This window comes from Amphiura filiformis, chromosome 6 (genome assembly GCF_039555335.1).
Source record: "Amphiura filiformis chromosome 6, Afil_fr2py, whole genome shotgun sequence".
NCBI lineage: Eukaryota > Metazoa > Echinodermata > Ophiuroidea > Amphilepidida > Amphiuridae > Amphiura > Amphiura filiformis.
Window position 1 is genome coordinate 47,413,968 of NC_092633.1, and position 17,101 is coordinate 47,431,068.

The window sequence follows — 17,101 nt, forward strand, 5'->3', positions numbered from 1 at the left end:
ATTATTTAGAATAAATGCTTTTACTAGTTTCTATAAAACCACAAAATTACTAAAAAAAACTATAAAAAAAAAAAACTAAAAAAAAAAAAAAAAAAAAACGCACCTAAAATTAAAAGTAGAAAGGTAGATTTGAAGAAAGATAAAAGAACATGTCAAAAAGTTAAAATTAAACGAGAATGAAAAACGGAACCGGTGCCCGGACCATGCTCTCTTCAGCATGTCTTCAGTTCCAAAGTCTGACGCTCTATCAATTGAGCTATACGATCCTGATATACTGAAACAGTCGTTATTATGTCAATACAATTGATTGGTGTTACAACATACTTAGATGGAATGCATAGCCACCCAGTGCCAGTATATATTTGCTCAAACTCCAAATACAACAAGCAACCAATTTTATTGAGGGCGTTTCTTAGGTATATCCTTGTAGACGGGGTTTTACGGTATAGACTATACTTCCCATAAAATCAGTTCTCCTCTGAAATTCTATCATAATGTGTAAGCATACTAGACTGCTGCCTTCATTCATCAACTATCTGTGTTGACAACTGAGCAACTTATGTGTTAAAAAAGTGACGGACTTCCCAACAAGATTCGTGTTGCATTGAGACTGCACAGTTGTGTCCAAATTGACCCTTTTCTTATGTGTTAAAAAAGTGGCTTTAGAACTTCAGAGCGCGATCTTGTCACAACGGCGCGGTACACAGGCGCCGCTAGTCAGTCGCACTTGGTGCACAACCAAAGTCACAAGAGAATATTTTCATGAGTCTGCCACGTTATGAACTGTAAGTTCAGTCGTCACAACAAGCACATGTACAGTGTAGACGACTGATTGTTGTTAGTCTACAATAGGCATACACAGAATTAGCCTTTTGTCAAGACTTCATCAAGTGATTTGACAGCTCTACTGCATTTGTATTATAATCCCTGTCTTGGTACTAGGCTAACTTCAAGTATGCATACATTAAGGTTATATCTTCCTGGGAGGTAGGTACCATATTTCCTCTATTAAACGCTCCGGGTGTTGCATTTTCCAAAAGGGGGTCGTTTATTAGAGAATATTTAACAACAATAATTCTTGAAAAATTGTTGGGTAAGCTTAAAAAAATCACCAAAATGATGAACTTAGGATCAATGACTTCCGGTTCACTTCCGTGTTTGCGATGTTGTTTACGGCGATTACCAATCGTGTGAGGACAGTAGTAAGCTTACTTACACAAACTTTCAACATTGTAAGACCTAAATTGCTCTCTGCTGGAAAATTGATTGGGGCATTTAATAGAAAGGGGCATTAAATAGAGAATATACGGTAGGTGGTGTATGAAGAAGTATATCTCACATTGATTGCAACATGCTTGATCCCTTCATAACAAATTCTCAGAATAAGTCTTTGATCATGTATGCCACGACAAGCCTATTCCTTCATTACATTCTTCCCTGCACCGCAGTTTTCAAAAGTTACCGTAAAAGTGGTAATTTTTACGTGATATATTTTACATGCTGCTATACAAACATTTTTTACTGGCTTTTTTTCACTTATCTAAAGTTTACTAGATAGATTTACCCAATAAACAAATAGTTTTGCATGTTTTCACAAGCATAAAGAGTGAAAAATAGCCCGAAAATAAATGCAGCGCAAAAATATCCACTTTTAGAGTAAGAAGTAGGCGTGTAAATTAACGGTTATTTGTCTAACCGTTTAAACGGACCACAATCCGATCGGTTAACCGTAAACGTATGTAAAAAAAAATCTTAGTAGGTTTTGTCCATGCAATTGAATTAAGAGATCGTCAATGACTGATGCAAGTTTTAAGCTTACTCAAATCAAAGTCAAACGATGGTATGGAATTTGGAAATGGGAAATGTTTGCATTTTTGTCAAAGGGGCGTTTATCCGAAGGGGAGTGTTTATAACAGACAATACGGTAGGTCCAGTGGTTCTCCAAAGTCGCCAAAAACTTTTTTTTTTTTTATGTTTAAACGGTTAGTGATTTTCCTAAACGGATAGTGCATTTTACGGTCGGTTAGACGTGTAAGAAGGCAGCCTGCTGCCTAGGTGTCTGGTCCTGGAGGAGCTGGTAAAGACAGCCTGCAGCCTAGGTGTCTGGTCCTGGAGGAGCTGGTAGCGCAAGAGCTGGTGGGCCAAATGGATCCACCTATAAAAGCAAAACAAAAAGGGTTATAATCATAACCTGTTGTTTTAATTGGCTGTTGCTGCATCTTTTGATGTACATTCAAGTGATGTTAGTGCGATGGTAGACTATATTGAAGCATTCTATTATGGGTTACTGTTTTGACTGGAGTTAGTAGAGGCGGAGACGAGGAGGAAGAAGAGGAGGGTGGGAGGAAGAGGAGAGGAGAAGAAGGAATGGAGAAAAAGAGAAGGATGGGTGGAAGAAGTGGACAAGAGGAGGAGTAAGATGATGTGAGGAAGAGGAGAAGGAATGGAGGAGGATGGGAGGAACAAGAGGAGAAAGAACATGAGGATGAGTGTAAGAGAAGGAGAGGATGAGAGGAAGAAGAGAGGGGAAGGAAGAAGAAGATGGGGGTAAGGGGAGGAAAGCAGGAGGAGAGGGGGGGGAAGGAGAGGGGGATGGAAAGAGAGGAGGAAGGAGAGGTAGAGGAGAGGAGAAGGAAGAAGAGGAAGATGGGGAAAAGAGGAAGAAAGCAGGAGGAGAGGGAAGGAGGAAGAAGATGATGAGAAGTAGAGGAGAGGTGAACGAAGATGAGGAAGATAGCGAAAAAGCAGGAGCAGGAGAGAGATTGGGGAGGAAGAAGTAAGTAGGTTAAGATATATAGATTTTTTGCCATTATTATGAACATACCTCAACTGTTGGGTGTTTGTTAGGTGATACCATAATATTAGTTGCCAGTGGACCATCTTTCTTTCTGGCTCGGGACCAGTTAGCTTTGATCTCAACTTGAGAGCGACTTCCTGTCAACAAAATAGTAACAATATTGCGCCTTATAAAACTACAACTTCACTAAGCACCGACTAAAAAAGGACTTTTGGTACTAAAAAACTATGATTTCTCAAATTGTAAACATTTTCTAAATACCAAGTCAAACATTCTGGTTAAATTGACCAAAATCACTAAACGAAATAAATGTTGCCATGCCACCCCATACCTAATTAGTGGATTCGATCTACCATCATGGCAATTTCCTGCCATGAAGATATCGGGGCGATGACACTGTGTGAGGTGCTGATGTGATGATAACGTGATTCAATTTATAGCCAATCAGAACCCCACTTCTGTGTTAACCCTAATAGGATGGTATACTACAAAATACTACTTGATATATGCGCTGTTAGTGCATGCATCCCACGTGGTGTGATGACTTAATCGCCCTAAGTGATATATAGGCACGGTTTTGCTGGCCAGCGAAGCCCAAGACCCGTGGCAAAGTGTCGCCGACCCAGTGCCTGGCATGCGAGGGGTCTCGGTTCGAATCCCACCCAGAGCAAACAACTTCTTTCCTTCTTTTCTCTTTATTCCTTCCTTCTTTCCCTTCCCGTTGCCAAAAAGCCCTTAGGCGGTTAGGGTTAATGCTATAAACAGCACCAAATCCACAGATCACTGAAGAACCCTGCCAAAAACTAATAGTCCCTGAAAATATAGAGCATTTGTGCATGTATGACTGCTTTGTTCCTGCACTATTTTTGATACTCGGTAGTTAACATATGTGCTCACTATCAAGCAATTTTGAAAACACAAAATTGTACCAAAGTCCGGCGCTTTACCAACTGAGCTAATTGGGCTCAGACACACATTTGCCGGTTTACTTGTTCATATATAACTATGTGTATCTATGCTCAAAACATTTTCCACTTTTCTGGATGGGGCTCTTCATGTTTGCATGTTTTAAAAGCGCTTTCGATAGTAAGTATCATTACTCTTACCTTTAGGTCCTTTATAATAACCTGTCCCCTGCGATGCGCACACCACTTGGTCCCTCTGCAAGTCCTCAAAGGATTCCACTCGCTCTCCTTTAGTGGTAAATAGATAGCTGGCTTGTCGTGGCAGATGCAGTCGTAAGGAGCTATCATGCAGGACTTCTGACAGGGAGGAACCCCATGCATACACCGCATTCTCAGGTTTATCACCACTTTTGTACACCAACACACGTTTCTGCAAGTTTATTAAAAAAAAATTTTGTTGGAAAACGTAACATTTTTTTTGCATTTTTAAGTTTTACAACTTTGCTTTCAAAACATGTTGCATGGTTTGAGATTGATTCTTCAGATAAAATAATAGATGAAAGAAAGCTCATATAGGATTGAAATCTATTCTAAACTATGATCCGCTTGTAATAGGCGAAAATTATTTGGTTTTTGTTACTGTGCACATCAATAAAATCCCAACTTAACGGCAGCGTAAATTCATAAATTGTGCAGCAGTCAAGCAATAAGTAAAGCGTGTTTCCGTCTCGCATAGGTGGTGTGGCAAGCTGTTTGCATGCTATTATATCAATCTACGATGTTATGAGTCCTTCTGATTACGAGCTGATCAAGAGTATAGTCTGTAGAAGTCAAAGGAGCTATTGATGCACAAAAATGATCTCAGTACCTGTGATTTCTTGTATATCATTTGTTTAGCTCAACCTCTGTAATCAGACTGACTAATTATCTGAAGAAATCACATTTTTAACACATAATCTCTTGATTTATATGCTCAAAAGCATTTGAAGGCCATTTCTTATATAATGTTCAAAGACAAGTCAACTGACCATGTTTGGTTGTGAGTACAGCTTCTTATTCGAGTCCACTACCGCCTTAGTAGTTTGCTTGCTTTGCTGTCTCTGATGGGCTTTTACTTCCTCAAGATGATGCTGTATGGAACAAAATATAGAGAATGTTACAGATCAATCCAACAAGCCAAGTGATGATCAGAATTCAATCGGCCATTATTGGGTCCCCTCCGCGGCAAACTGGTGTTTTGACTGCCCAATTGGGTGAACTAAAGCCGTTTAAAAATCAATGTTTATTGTATTGTGTTGTAAACTTTCATTGTTCTATTGTCTGCGTGTAACACAGGTGACAAAATGCAGCTTAAAATCTCCGCCTATGCCGTATCGTTTCACATTTCATGTGGGATGGACCTAACAGGACCCAGCTATGGCTACCATTGAGGTGTAGAAATGTGTGAAATTGGATTTGTCTATTTTAATCATTTTTTTTTCATATGCTTGTTAGGTTTAGGTTTATTCACTCTTCAGAAATTGAGATATTGTAGTGATTGTCAGACAGTGAAACCCACACAACCTCTTGTATGACCCCCCCCCCAAGTTTGGAGTTTGTGTGCATTTCAAACCGTGGAGTTTCACACACCCACATTCTAACTGCCAAGTTTCACATCACACATCCGTACACAATCAACTTTTAGACTGGATCCCAAGTGTAAAAATTGAGTTAGCTTGAAATTTCCCTGCACAAGGAACTTACTGCTAATTGTCTCGTTACGGTACGAAACTGATTCTGGTTGCGAAGGTTATTTGTGGAATGTCTAGGGCTGAGACGAATATACCTACAGGGATAGGAATCGAGCCTATTTGTGTGTACTTTAGATGCTGTTATGTGTGTTCCATCTCTGTTATGGCATCTATTTGGAATCACCAATCCACTTAATTGGCCTGTAAACAACTATAAATCATTGTAGGTTGACTAAACTACATCACCAAATCATTTAACATGGTCAAAAAATAAAAAATTGTGAAAAATTGACCATTTTCATGCAAAAAAGTGGAAATTTTGTTAAAATCAGCTCAACAATTGCCCAAAAATGCTCATTTTGTGTCTCAATTCAGAAAAATATGGTGAACTTCTGAGTTTTTTAAATACATACACGACCTAGTTTGAATGTTTCTCCATGTTTTGTATCAATTTAATAATCTCTAAAGTATACCACATTTTTCTGAAGTGAGACACAAAAAGGGCAATTTTTTGGCCATAACAGACATGGCTCACACAAAAGTGATTGCTTCCAATCCCTGTAGGTATATTCATCTTAGGTCTAGGGTGTGCGCTCTTGAAGCAGCAAAGTCCCTGAATTGTTGTTAAATGGTTTATGGAATGATGTGGGGCCATAGTGGTCAGCGACAACCTGTAAAGTGTGCTGAGGCTTGTGGATCAACTTCTAGGCGTTGTGCCTGTGCTTAGCGCACTATAAATAACTGTGCTTTTTTTTATATAACTTAAATCCCCAAAGTTGGAATGTGAGATTTCATACATGCATTCACCACTGATGCAAAACACATCCTCACTCCCCCGACACATCCACACACATATCTATTCACTAACCTCTAGCTGATGAACTTGAAGTGACTTTCTGACCTCTCCCATTCCAGGCTGTGTCCACCCTCCCTCAACCAACACCGGTGCATCAGGACTCATTGTAGGCTTATAGTTGGGACCCTGTTGTCCCGTTGTCCTTCGGCCTGTAAATAAGAAATGACACACCACATGATTGACAAGGATATGATGCTCAGGAGCAAAGCCATTTACACATCACACGACAAAACATGATAATTATGCTATTATCAAATAAAACTTATTTCCATTGGCTGAAAGCCAATCAATATAACCGTACTGCACAGTAGGGATATGACGACTAAGTAATATGCCGCAACAAGTATGTGGTGCGTATATGCTAAAGGTTATGCACTGCTTCATGTTGCATGCTTGCGATGGTGTGCACATCAATTTCAGATGATTTTTTAGCCCCAAATGAAGGTGAATTTTGGTACTTTTTAATTTTAACCTATTTTCGTCCAAAACACAGTGTTTCGGGCTAGAAAAGAAACATGCACATGGCAATTATTGCTTTAATTTGTTTTCTATTAGAAATTTCACCAACAGTCAAAGTTCTTGTGCTTTGTATGGTATGCTGTGAATTCCCGCATATTCATGAGGGCCGATCGTTCCAAGTCTAACAATCAACCAGCGTTACATGCCTTCGCGTATATGCGATAGAGTGTTGTGCATCTTCGTGTTTATGCGGTATATGCGGTATGTGCATAGCAGTTTCGTCGGTCGTACTTCATGACACAATCGGCCCTAATTATCGGGTAATACTGTGACTTTTGACTGTTTGTGGTTTGTCTGTAGTAGTCAAAAAAATTAGGGTAGGTCGGTCGGCAATTTAAAACACAAATTTTAAGAGGTAAATTGCGTATGATAAAGACCTTGGAACTTTAAAACTTTTGCAAAAAAAATAACAAAAAAGTCTAGGGTCGGGCCTATTTTTAGGGTCGGTTGGGTTACGCCAATCAAACAATATTTTTTATAGGCCTAACTGATCAATATTCCCATCCCAATGTGGCAATGTCTGTATTTTTTATTTACCTTGCATTTGTCTCAGCACATGCTCTCTTTTTCCAGCTCCAGATGAACTTTGGCTCGTTCCTCTCTCTGCTGATTGTGTAGCGCCCTCTTGTAATCAACATCTGGAATTTAAACAAAATTAAATCAATCATGACCATCATCATTATCATTAACTCTACCAAGTGTTTACATGAATTATAAATATGACTTTTTCTGGAGCCTAAAATGTCACAGTAAGCTTGACAAATCTGGCAAAAATTTGATGAGTTTTTTTGCAAAACCAATTTTTTTCCAAAAATTTTGGTCAAAATATGGCTGATTTTACATGATTTTAGCTTTGAAGGTCTACTTTTTCCAATAAAAATGATCAAAGTGGGAGAAAAATTGACAAAACGTCTACTTTCTGGTGATAAGGCTTTCAAAAATGTTTAAAAGGGGCAATTTGTAGGGGATTTAGTTCAATTTTTTCTCAAAAATCTGCGCAAGGGCGTAATTCATTTGAAAAAGTTCCCCTTTTTGGAAGTCCTGCACCCCCAAATAAATTCTGCGTACAGGCCTGATGTACGATGGGCTATTCCAATTGAAATCCACACTACCCCTGTGGAAGATTTGGGAAATATCTTCCACAGGGGGAGTATGTTTTGCAAATATAATTGGTCAGAGTTAATCATTTTGAAACCCATACTCCCTCTGTATTGTGGCTATACCTATATCTTCCACAACTTGGGCCCGGAACTGGGGTGAGTATTTTAAATAGAAGTTACCCAATTATCTATTCTATTCAAAAATGATATTCCCTCTGCAACAGACTTTAGCTAAATCAGGGGTAGTGTGGATTTTAAGTGGAATAGCCCAATTCATATGAGGTCAACTTACATCCTGGGCTGACAAATTGTTCACCGCACGAGATCCAGACTTCTACCGGCATAGTCAATATAGACGCAGATGGCGATATGCGTACTTCAGCACTGTTTGTTCTACTATGATGCCTGGAGCCTCCTTCTATAAAGCAACAAATAAATAAGAACAATGATTAAAAGTGACATTACAGACACTTCAAACCTGGGTCTTGATTGGTTCACTATGGTCAGAATTGTTTTATTTTCAACTAACACTAAATACCTCCAACTTAAAATATTTGTTACATTTTTACAACAAACCACAATCTCACACAAAATCGTCGGAACACTTTATAGGCACAGTCAGCCACCTTTGCGCAGTATTTTTTGTGGGATCTGAGAGCAAATCAGACACCAAATTGCATTCTATATACGAAGAATGTTCTTCTGATATCAAATAATTTCTATTTTATAAATACGCGACATAATACATATTTTATGGATAATTATTAAAAATTGACATTATCATGATGGTCATAAAAAATGATTAACTATTTACGTGGCAGATAGCAACAAAATAATCAAACATTTCAGAAAAAAAAAGTGCAGTGATTTATAGCAGGGTTTACTTTAATGCACAAATCACACGTATTTACGTGTTCACACACTCTGCGGACCCCTTCAAATCAATTAGTCCAAAGCGTACAAAATCTTGAAAACCTACGTATCATATTGCATGATTTCTGAATACAGAAACAAGTTATGCCTTGTTTTCTACATAAACAAGATAAAAATGAGCCACAAATAATGGGATCTTTGGGTGACAGCGATGCTGAAAAACCCCCTGGGCAATGTTTTGGACCCCCTCAGAGGAAAAATTCATAATTGAAAGGGTCCACAAATTTTGGAAATACCCCTTCGGCAAAATGCTTAAAGAAAACCCTGATTTATAGTGCGCTACGCACAGGCACAACGCCTAGACTTTGATCCACAAGCCTCAGCACACTTTACAGATTTTGAATCAAACAAGCTTTGAATGCCCAACTCACATACCATGCTTTTGATCTTGCCCCAATGTAAGATGCTCTAATCCATAGTTAGTTATAGTCCATTTGATTAAGTCAGCAATACTCAGGATAAGGGTGCCATCTTGGGTGTAGATGCGTCGTGCTGCTGTGGGTAGTTGAAGCTGATAGGTGCACTGGTCCAAAATCTGAGGACAGGAAAAAAAATCATCAGTACATAATTGTTACCGTATTCTCTCTAAAGCCCCCTTCTAATAAACACCTCCATCATTTTTTTGAACCGAACTGTTCCCTAAATGTGGTCAAAATACCATACAGTACCCGTATTTTCAAAACATGAGATCAACGATTTTGTGATATCTAAGTGTACGGCCATTATTATTGACAGTGTAAACAGAGTGTCAGCACCACCCAATAATTAGGGCCGATTGTTCCATGAAATGCGACAGGCTAAACTGCTACCCACTTACCGCATATTTTTATGGTCTATCGCGATTAGGCACGTAACGCTCGCGTGATTGTTAGACGCAGCACAATCCAACAATCAACCCTCATGAATATGCGAGAATTCACAGCATACAATGCATGGGGACTGTAACTGTTGATACATGGTCTGTAGTAGTCTGTGGTTTACAGTATTTATAGAAATTCTTTATTTTTTGTGGAGCACTGCAGCACTGCCAACTGGTACTAGCAATGTTTTTAATGGGAATTATCATTGTACAGAAGGCTAATTTCTAAAATGTAACCACCAAGGGCATTAATTTCAGAGAATGCAGAAAAAAAGTTAATGACAAAAAGTAAATAAATCATAATTTATGCTGGTATGTGGTAGACCTTACCCCTCTAATCGTTGATCCAATGACAATAACACCCTCCAAATTGCGGCCATCTCCATTTCTGTAAGCTTTAACTCGAATAGATTGCACTGATTGGTAGGCTGATATTTCGCGAGCTATGATGCGTGCATTGCTCATCTGGCGCAATCGCTTCAACTCTTTCTCGTAATGAGACAGTGTTTGAACAGCTTCTGCAGTTGATAGGTCCACCTGTAAAGGGGAAAGTATAGATTAAAAATAAGGTTGACTAGCTCGTAGTCAGTATGATTGCATGTATATTTTTTTTAATTTTAAGCTTTTAGCATAGCCTAACCACAACATATATATGTGAATGGACACTACGAATGAGCCGTAAACTCAGCAAATTGTATTCTGAGATACAGTGCAAAGTGTGTGCGAAGGTCGTATTCATAGGTGTCTCAATTAGGCACGACATGTTTCTCATTTGATAGCGTTTTAAAACCAATCAATAATCCTATTGCTGAAGAGGATAATAATCTTCTACATGTAGAATCATCAAATAGCTCTAGCTCTTGCTTTGGCTAAATCCAGTTCAAGTGGTGGGTTACAATTGTATTTTGTCTAGGTATGTATAACCAACAATAACAATGAGAGGACATTCCTGAACCTTGTTATGTAATTATGACTTTATTACCAGCAATGCGGAAAAAGAGACACACATAGATCGAACCGAAAAAAAGGTACAATTTTGTTGAAGGAGCAGAGTTCAACAAACCATAACCCTGCTTATGGATATCGTTTGAAGTCAAATGATATACTATTTTAAAGCTTATGATATATATTTTCTAAACACGAAATAAAACAAAATTGACCGGGCCGACTTTACGGCTGCTTCGTAGTGTCCAGTCACATATTTTCAATTTTTTGTAAGCTTAGAAGAATAAAAATATGATTCTTGAATACTGAACAGTTGTTGTTTTTCCTTTCTTACCCATGTTATATTAATATAAAACAATAGAGCACATCGGGGTGTCTTTGGAACTACGCGGTTGTGTGTATTGTTTGTGTTGTGCATGATAAATGGTATATGCGCAGTGACCTCGGGCATCAGCGCAGTGCTGTATTTTGCATCCGTGTGTGAAGGACTCAATGGATTCACCAATTTCATGCATGGGAGTGATTGGTTTGAACTTTATCAAAATAGCCAAAAAGAGGGATGTACAATTATATGCAAACAAACATGATTTTATCCAGCTGTGTAAAATAAATAAATAAATGTAGAAATTTATATAGCGCTTTATGCCGTAAACAGCCTCAAAGTGCTTTACATTTATTCCGCCGTCATTAGAATATGTCGGAACCACGTTTGCAGCCTACAAGTGGCGCAGGGTCCATCAGTACAACGACTGTGACTACCCCTAACAGCTTCCCATTGCACCTGGGTGGGGTGAGGCAAGCGAGGCAAAGCACCTTGCCCAAGGGCGCAACACGGTGGTGGGACAGGGAATCAAACCCACGCACGTCAAGCAAGCTCTCAGATTATGAGTCCAAGGCCGTAACCACTGAGCCACCGAGCCACTGTGTATTCATCATCTGATAAATACATTGGGGACAGCGTTATTTTTGCGTGGAACAACTTGACATACTGTCTTGTACTTCCACTTAAAATAATGCTAACTGCATTGTTATATCAGGTAATAGCGACAAGGCTGGGTCTTAAAACAATACCTTTTTTATTTTTGTCTAATTATGATGGTGTGAACATGAACATGGTGGCACGGACTGATGATACAATATAAGTGACCAGCTCCAACAAACCCCGCAACAAGTCGCCAGGCATGTTTTTGCGTTATAGGACTTTCCCATAAAATCAAATCAAATTTTGGATTCTTAATTTCATGGTATTTGACTGTGGGACTAAGTGGACTTTCAATGGACTTTCAAATCCTTGAAAGTACTTATTAAAATGAGGTTTATTTAATCAATAATTAACAATTGAACTATAATAATCCCTATCCAATCCTGTGTAAGGCAGGAAACGAATTAGCCCATTACTCAGAATAGCAATTTGGCAAAAATATCAAGTTATCATTTACAAAATTATCCATATCTTGAAAAGTATTGATGCTATGTATATAATTTTGCTATCATTTGAAAGCTTATTGTCTAGTGCTTACAATTTTATTCAAATCATGAAATGTCAAAAATGCGACTTGTTCCTGGGTTTGTCAGAACGGGTGACATATTGTATAGTTATAAAAGTACTTTGATATAGCCCAGTCCAAGCTATCTCTATGTTTCTTACCTTTCCATTCAAACACTGAAAACATCCGATGAGTTTGAGACCTTTCTGCGACCCAGTTCCCACGGCACATACAAAAGCCATCGTCCGCTCCAGTTTTTGCATTCTATGTGTCGCCCTCATTGCACGTGCACAAGACGGGCACACAATGACAGGCCCCTTTTCTGAAGATTTGACATCAGTCAGGATATATCCCTGGGTTGAAAAGAAAAGGGCAACTTTTTGTTAGTATTATAATGTGTACACTGGGCAATTTAATGTCCACACTCCCCCTGTAGATGATTTTGGAAATATCTTCCACAGGGGGAGTATGAATTTCAAATGGAATAAACACACCAGGCAGCTCCATTTGAATTTCATTCACCCTCGGAGAAAGACTCAACCTGAATCTTCCACATAGGGAGGATGAGTTTCAAATAGGGTTGGTTAATGTGCTAATTCCATTTGAAATTCACACTCCCTCTGTGGAAGATATTTCAAAAATCTTCCACAGGAAAGTGTGAACTTAAATTGATTAGCTCAATACCAAGATGCAAGTTTCAATATGTCAGGCCTTGACTAAACATCAACTTAAACTTTTAGTGGTAGAAATGTGATGCTAAAGTATTTATAAATTGTACAGCAATAGAGCTGTGTGCTATAAGCTTACCGGTTGTTGAGTTGGTTGTTCTCCACATACTGCATATGTGCACACACCAGCATAATTAGCTGCAGTTATTTCTGTCAAGAATAAACATTGAGATCAAAACTTATTATTTCCAAACCAACAAGTATCTTAACTAGAGCGGTTACCACACCATAGCTGGACCATGTGGCTTCAGCTGAGAGGTGGGGGGGGGGGTTGGTGGCTTTGCTCTCTTTCATTTCACACCTTAGGGGTCATACCTTCTTGGCATTTCGAGATATGAAAAGGACTCAAATATGATTGCTGACCCAAGGTCTTATGAGGGGTGTCACCCCAGTGGGGAAATAATTTTTGATACAGGCCTATTGATTTTAGAGGAGGGCTCTTTTACACAGATTTGCGGACATGATTAATTAGGGGTGCGAATATTAATTTATATAGTGGCACGACTAATGATTAAATTAATTAATTAATTCCTTTGATTATGATTACAAACTTGTTTTTATACAATATCAGAAATACAAACTTTCTGGTACAAGGCCATATAATTACTACTAGTATACAGTAGTTGATTGCACCACAGTTGCGTAAGATTTATGGGTTACCCTGTTGACCCCATATGACCTTTGACCTCGTTTGACCTCTGTCTGATGACCTCTGACCTCGGATGACATTAATTAATTAATTAATTAAATTAATTAAATTATTTATGTTTTATTGATTAAAAATGATTAATAACTTAAAAAGATATTTTGCTGCAAGAGTTAACAACATATTTCTTTATTAATTTGACAAATTGAAATATCTCTTTGTGCAATACTTTAGTGCATGATTAAGGTCACTGATAAAGTACCAGTATTATAGCGTGTTTAATGAAAAACATGGATTAATAATTAAACATGTTAAAAAACAACAAGACTTGCAAAAACAACAAAAACAACAACAACAACAACAACAACAACAACACATGCACTTACCCAACAACAACAACAACAACAACAACAACAACACATGCACTTACCGTTATTATTAACAATATCTTGCGTAGATCCAAATGCATGAACGAATCCTTCCCCCTCCTTCTCAATCAACCACACCTGATTGGCTGATCCATTGCCACTCTTCTTCTTCTGTAATGTGATTGGTTCTCCAGAATAACTGGTTGTTATGCTTTCATCTCCTGGTCTGAAGGTTGGCATTGAAACGCCCAACACTAGATCAGGGTTTCCTTTAGAATGAATAAATCTGTGCAAAGAAAAGGGAACAAAAGTGAACACAATAATGCAAACAGAGACATGCAATGGGCTATTCCAGTTGAAATTCACTGTGGAAGACATGACCTTAATCTCCCATACAGGGGTGTAGATTTCAAATGGAAACACCCATTCAGGTAACCCCATTTGAAATTCACACTCCCTGTGTGGAAAATTACGGTCATGTTTTCCATAGGGGGTGTATGGATTTCAATGGGAATAGCCCACTGCACATGACATTGAGGTATATATTTTGGTCACCAATCATGGCAATTCAATATGGCTCTATTGAGACTACCTGTCTGCATGGGTACACCGTCGCCAAGGTACTTCAGAGGTACACACAGAGTACCTACTTAGGTACTGCACAGGCCCCCACCAGCAGAGAACTACACTGGTACTACAGAGTACCTATGTGGATACTCTGTGTGTACCTCTGAAGTACCTTAGCGACTGTGTACCCATGCAGGGGCTGCAATAGGAATCTTGTAGTGTATAAAGGCTTATGTTGGAATCCATGTGACCCATAGAATCTACTCACCCATTTTCATCCACCTCCCATCTCTGAGAAACATCTTCCACATTTTTCTTGACAATGACTGCAGTGGAACCTTCCGCTCCATTGTTCTCCACTCCTACCACTAAGAATGGCGTGCTTTAACAAGAAGAAATCGTCCATCAACATGAAACGCTGGTGGTTTAACCGATTACTGCGAGGACTTTTACGCTGTTTAGGTCTGTGAAGTAATGTTATAAAATACTTTTCGTATGATGTAGAATCAAGAATTCTTAACATTAGGTATATGAATCTAGAATATTCATTATCTTTCAGCAGACAAACATTTGTAGAATGAGATAAAGCATACTATAGTCTGTATACCTTCCTCGAGTCAGTAAGTAGATATTGTTTTCTATTGAATCTCTAAATGTAATGATGAAAAGTATAATAAAGTATACATTTTCAGAAAGGAAATGATGCAAGAAATCCAACTACCATAACAGATTCCTGCAAAAATGAACAATTTTTGAGAAAATCTCAAAATTAGATTTTACTTTACAGACTCGAGGAAGGTATACAGACTATAATAAAGTATTTACTCATGAGGATCTTGGAAGATTTACATTAACATCGATACAATTACAGGCATTTATAGCACCCTTCACCACAGGATATCTTTGTGCTTACAAAACAAAATACACAAATCAATCATCAACAAGAGAAAAAATAAATAAGTCAACAAATTTCTTGTAAACTGGAGTCAAATCTTGGTGGTCATGAAGCGTCACAAATACTGGACCATTTTGACATATTGAGGGCTCACCAATAAATCCTCCTGTGAAGCAGTATCCGGTATAAGTTTATCACGCCTAGGCTATAGTCCCAACTTTGAATCAAAATTGTGCAAAATCGGTACAATATTAACAATTTTAGTTTGAAAATTGTGGTTTACTAGAACTTGTGAATGTGATTTCTGCAAATTTGAAAAGAAAACATGGAAATATGAGTAATGTTTACGATTATGTGCGCATGTTCACACAAGGTCAAAAGGTGGTTAGCAGTCGGATGTAAACCCAGGAAAATCTGGGGTTTTTATATAACGCTGATTTTCTCAAAAAGTAGACCTAAAATGTTGTGTCAGAATTTTGATGATATCAAATATATTTCAACGTTGGAGGTAACTTGACTTATGGCCTAAAACGTGACCCCTATTTTGCACGTAAAGTCTATGGAAAGCTATTTTGTGTTATGTACCCTTGAGGGATTGGTGCGGCAGCCCATCCGCAATAGCATACAAGTCACAGCATACAAAGCACGGGAACCTTGACTGTTGATGAAGAGTCTGTATTAGTCTATGGCTGCATACATGTGCGCCAGTTTAAATTATTGATATCCATTACCTGAATTTCCTATAGAGTTCCATATTGGTGTAGCCATCTTCTGCGTCCCCTTCCTGGTTGACCTCTGACACCTCGTCCAAGCCCACATTCAACACTTTCTCCCACGGCCACTTGAGACCCTCATGCCTGTGCTCTGAGTGTGCATGTGATTTCTCATGTGCACTGTGTAAATAAATTATACAAGAATTTTGTTATGTACTATGAATTAATATGAATCTTCTGCATGATGTTTGTACCTGCAGCCCTTTTTTGCTGCAGCGGAAAAAACACTGTCAATCGGAAAATATGTACAAAACATTGAACTCTATGTTTGCTGTTCTGAAAGTGATTAGGCTGTTCAATTTCAAATTCACACACCCCCTGAGGAAGATGTTAGAAATATCTTTCACAGGGGAGTATGAATTTCAAATGGAATAAACACATTAGGCAGCTGTATTTGAATTTCACACACTCTCTGAGAAAAATTCAACATGACTCTTCCACAGAGGGAGGGTGGGTGATTTTCAAATAAGAGTTGGTTAATGTGCTAATTAATACTCCCCTGTGGAAGGTATTTCTCAAATCTTCCACAGGGGGAGTGTGAACTTTAAATGGATTAGCCCGTTATACTGACCTCATGCTTGTTAGTGGATCATCCTCTTCATGGTCCATATCATTGTCATCTCCTCCATCAGGCGATGGTTGGCCTCTGTTAGGGTTTTGTCTCTCCTCTGCGGTCATTGCACATGTGTTTACTACAAGTCTACTGCCAACACTAAGTGAACCTTCCACTTCCAGGACAACATCTACAAATAAATACATACATCAATGTCAAAGTGCTGCACATTTATTCTGCTTTACACTCTCTGAATGGAAGATTAAGGAGGCATACGCCTAGGAAAAACATGCATATTACCTAACCCTACCCGTGGTTTTTTTACTATCGGAAGGGACAGAAGGAACGAAAAAGGAGAGAAGATGAAGAGAAAAGTCACTTGGCACCCCCGGGATTCGAACCTCGGACCCCTCGCATAAGATCCCCAGCATGTAGCCACA

At 38.6% G+C, this 17,101-nt stretch overlaps 1 protein-coding gene across 1 annotated transcript in view; it reads right to left on the reverse strand.

The window, feature by feature from the left end:
* Positions 1-2,019: 2,019 nt before the first annotated feature.
* LOC140155515 (doublecortin domain-containing protein 1-like) overlaps positions 2,020-17,101 on the reverse strand; it is a 57,388-nt gene continuing 42,306 nt past the window's right edge. Inside the window, 17 exon segments of the mRNA XM_072178386.1 lie at positions 2,020-2,155; positions 2,825-2,934; positions 3,904-4,132; positions 4,731-4,832; positions 6,301-6,437; positions 7,345-7,368; positions 7,371-7,445; positions 8,200-8,325; positions 9,216-9,375; positions 10,030-10,236; positions 12,293-12,484; positions 12,939-13,009; positions 13,936-14,159; positions 14,709-14,825; positions 14,827-14,904; positions 16,067-16,228; positions 16,680-16,851. Of these exon segments, the coding sequence (XP_072034487.1) occupies positions 2,096-2,155; positions 2,825-2,934; positions 3,904-4,132; positions 4,731-4,832; positions 6,301-6,437; positions 7,345-7,368; positions 7,371-7,445; positions 8,200-8,325; positions 9,216-9,375; positions 10,030-10,236; positions 12,293-12,484; positions 12,939-13,009; positions 13,936-14,159; positions 14,709-14,825; positions 14,827-14,904; positions 16,067-16,228; positions 16,680-16,851 (2,246 nt within the window). The 3' untranslated portion in view covers positions 2,020-2,095.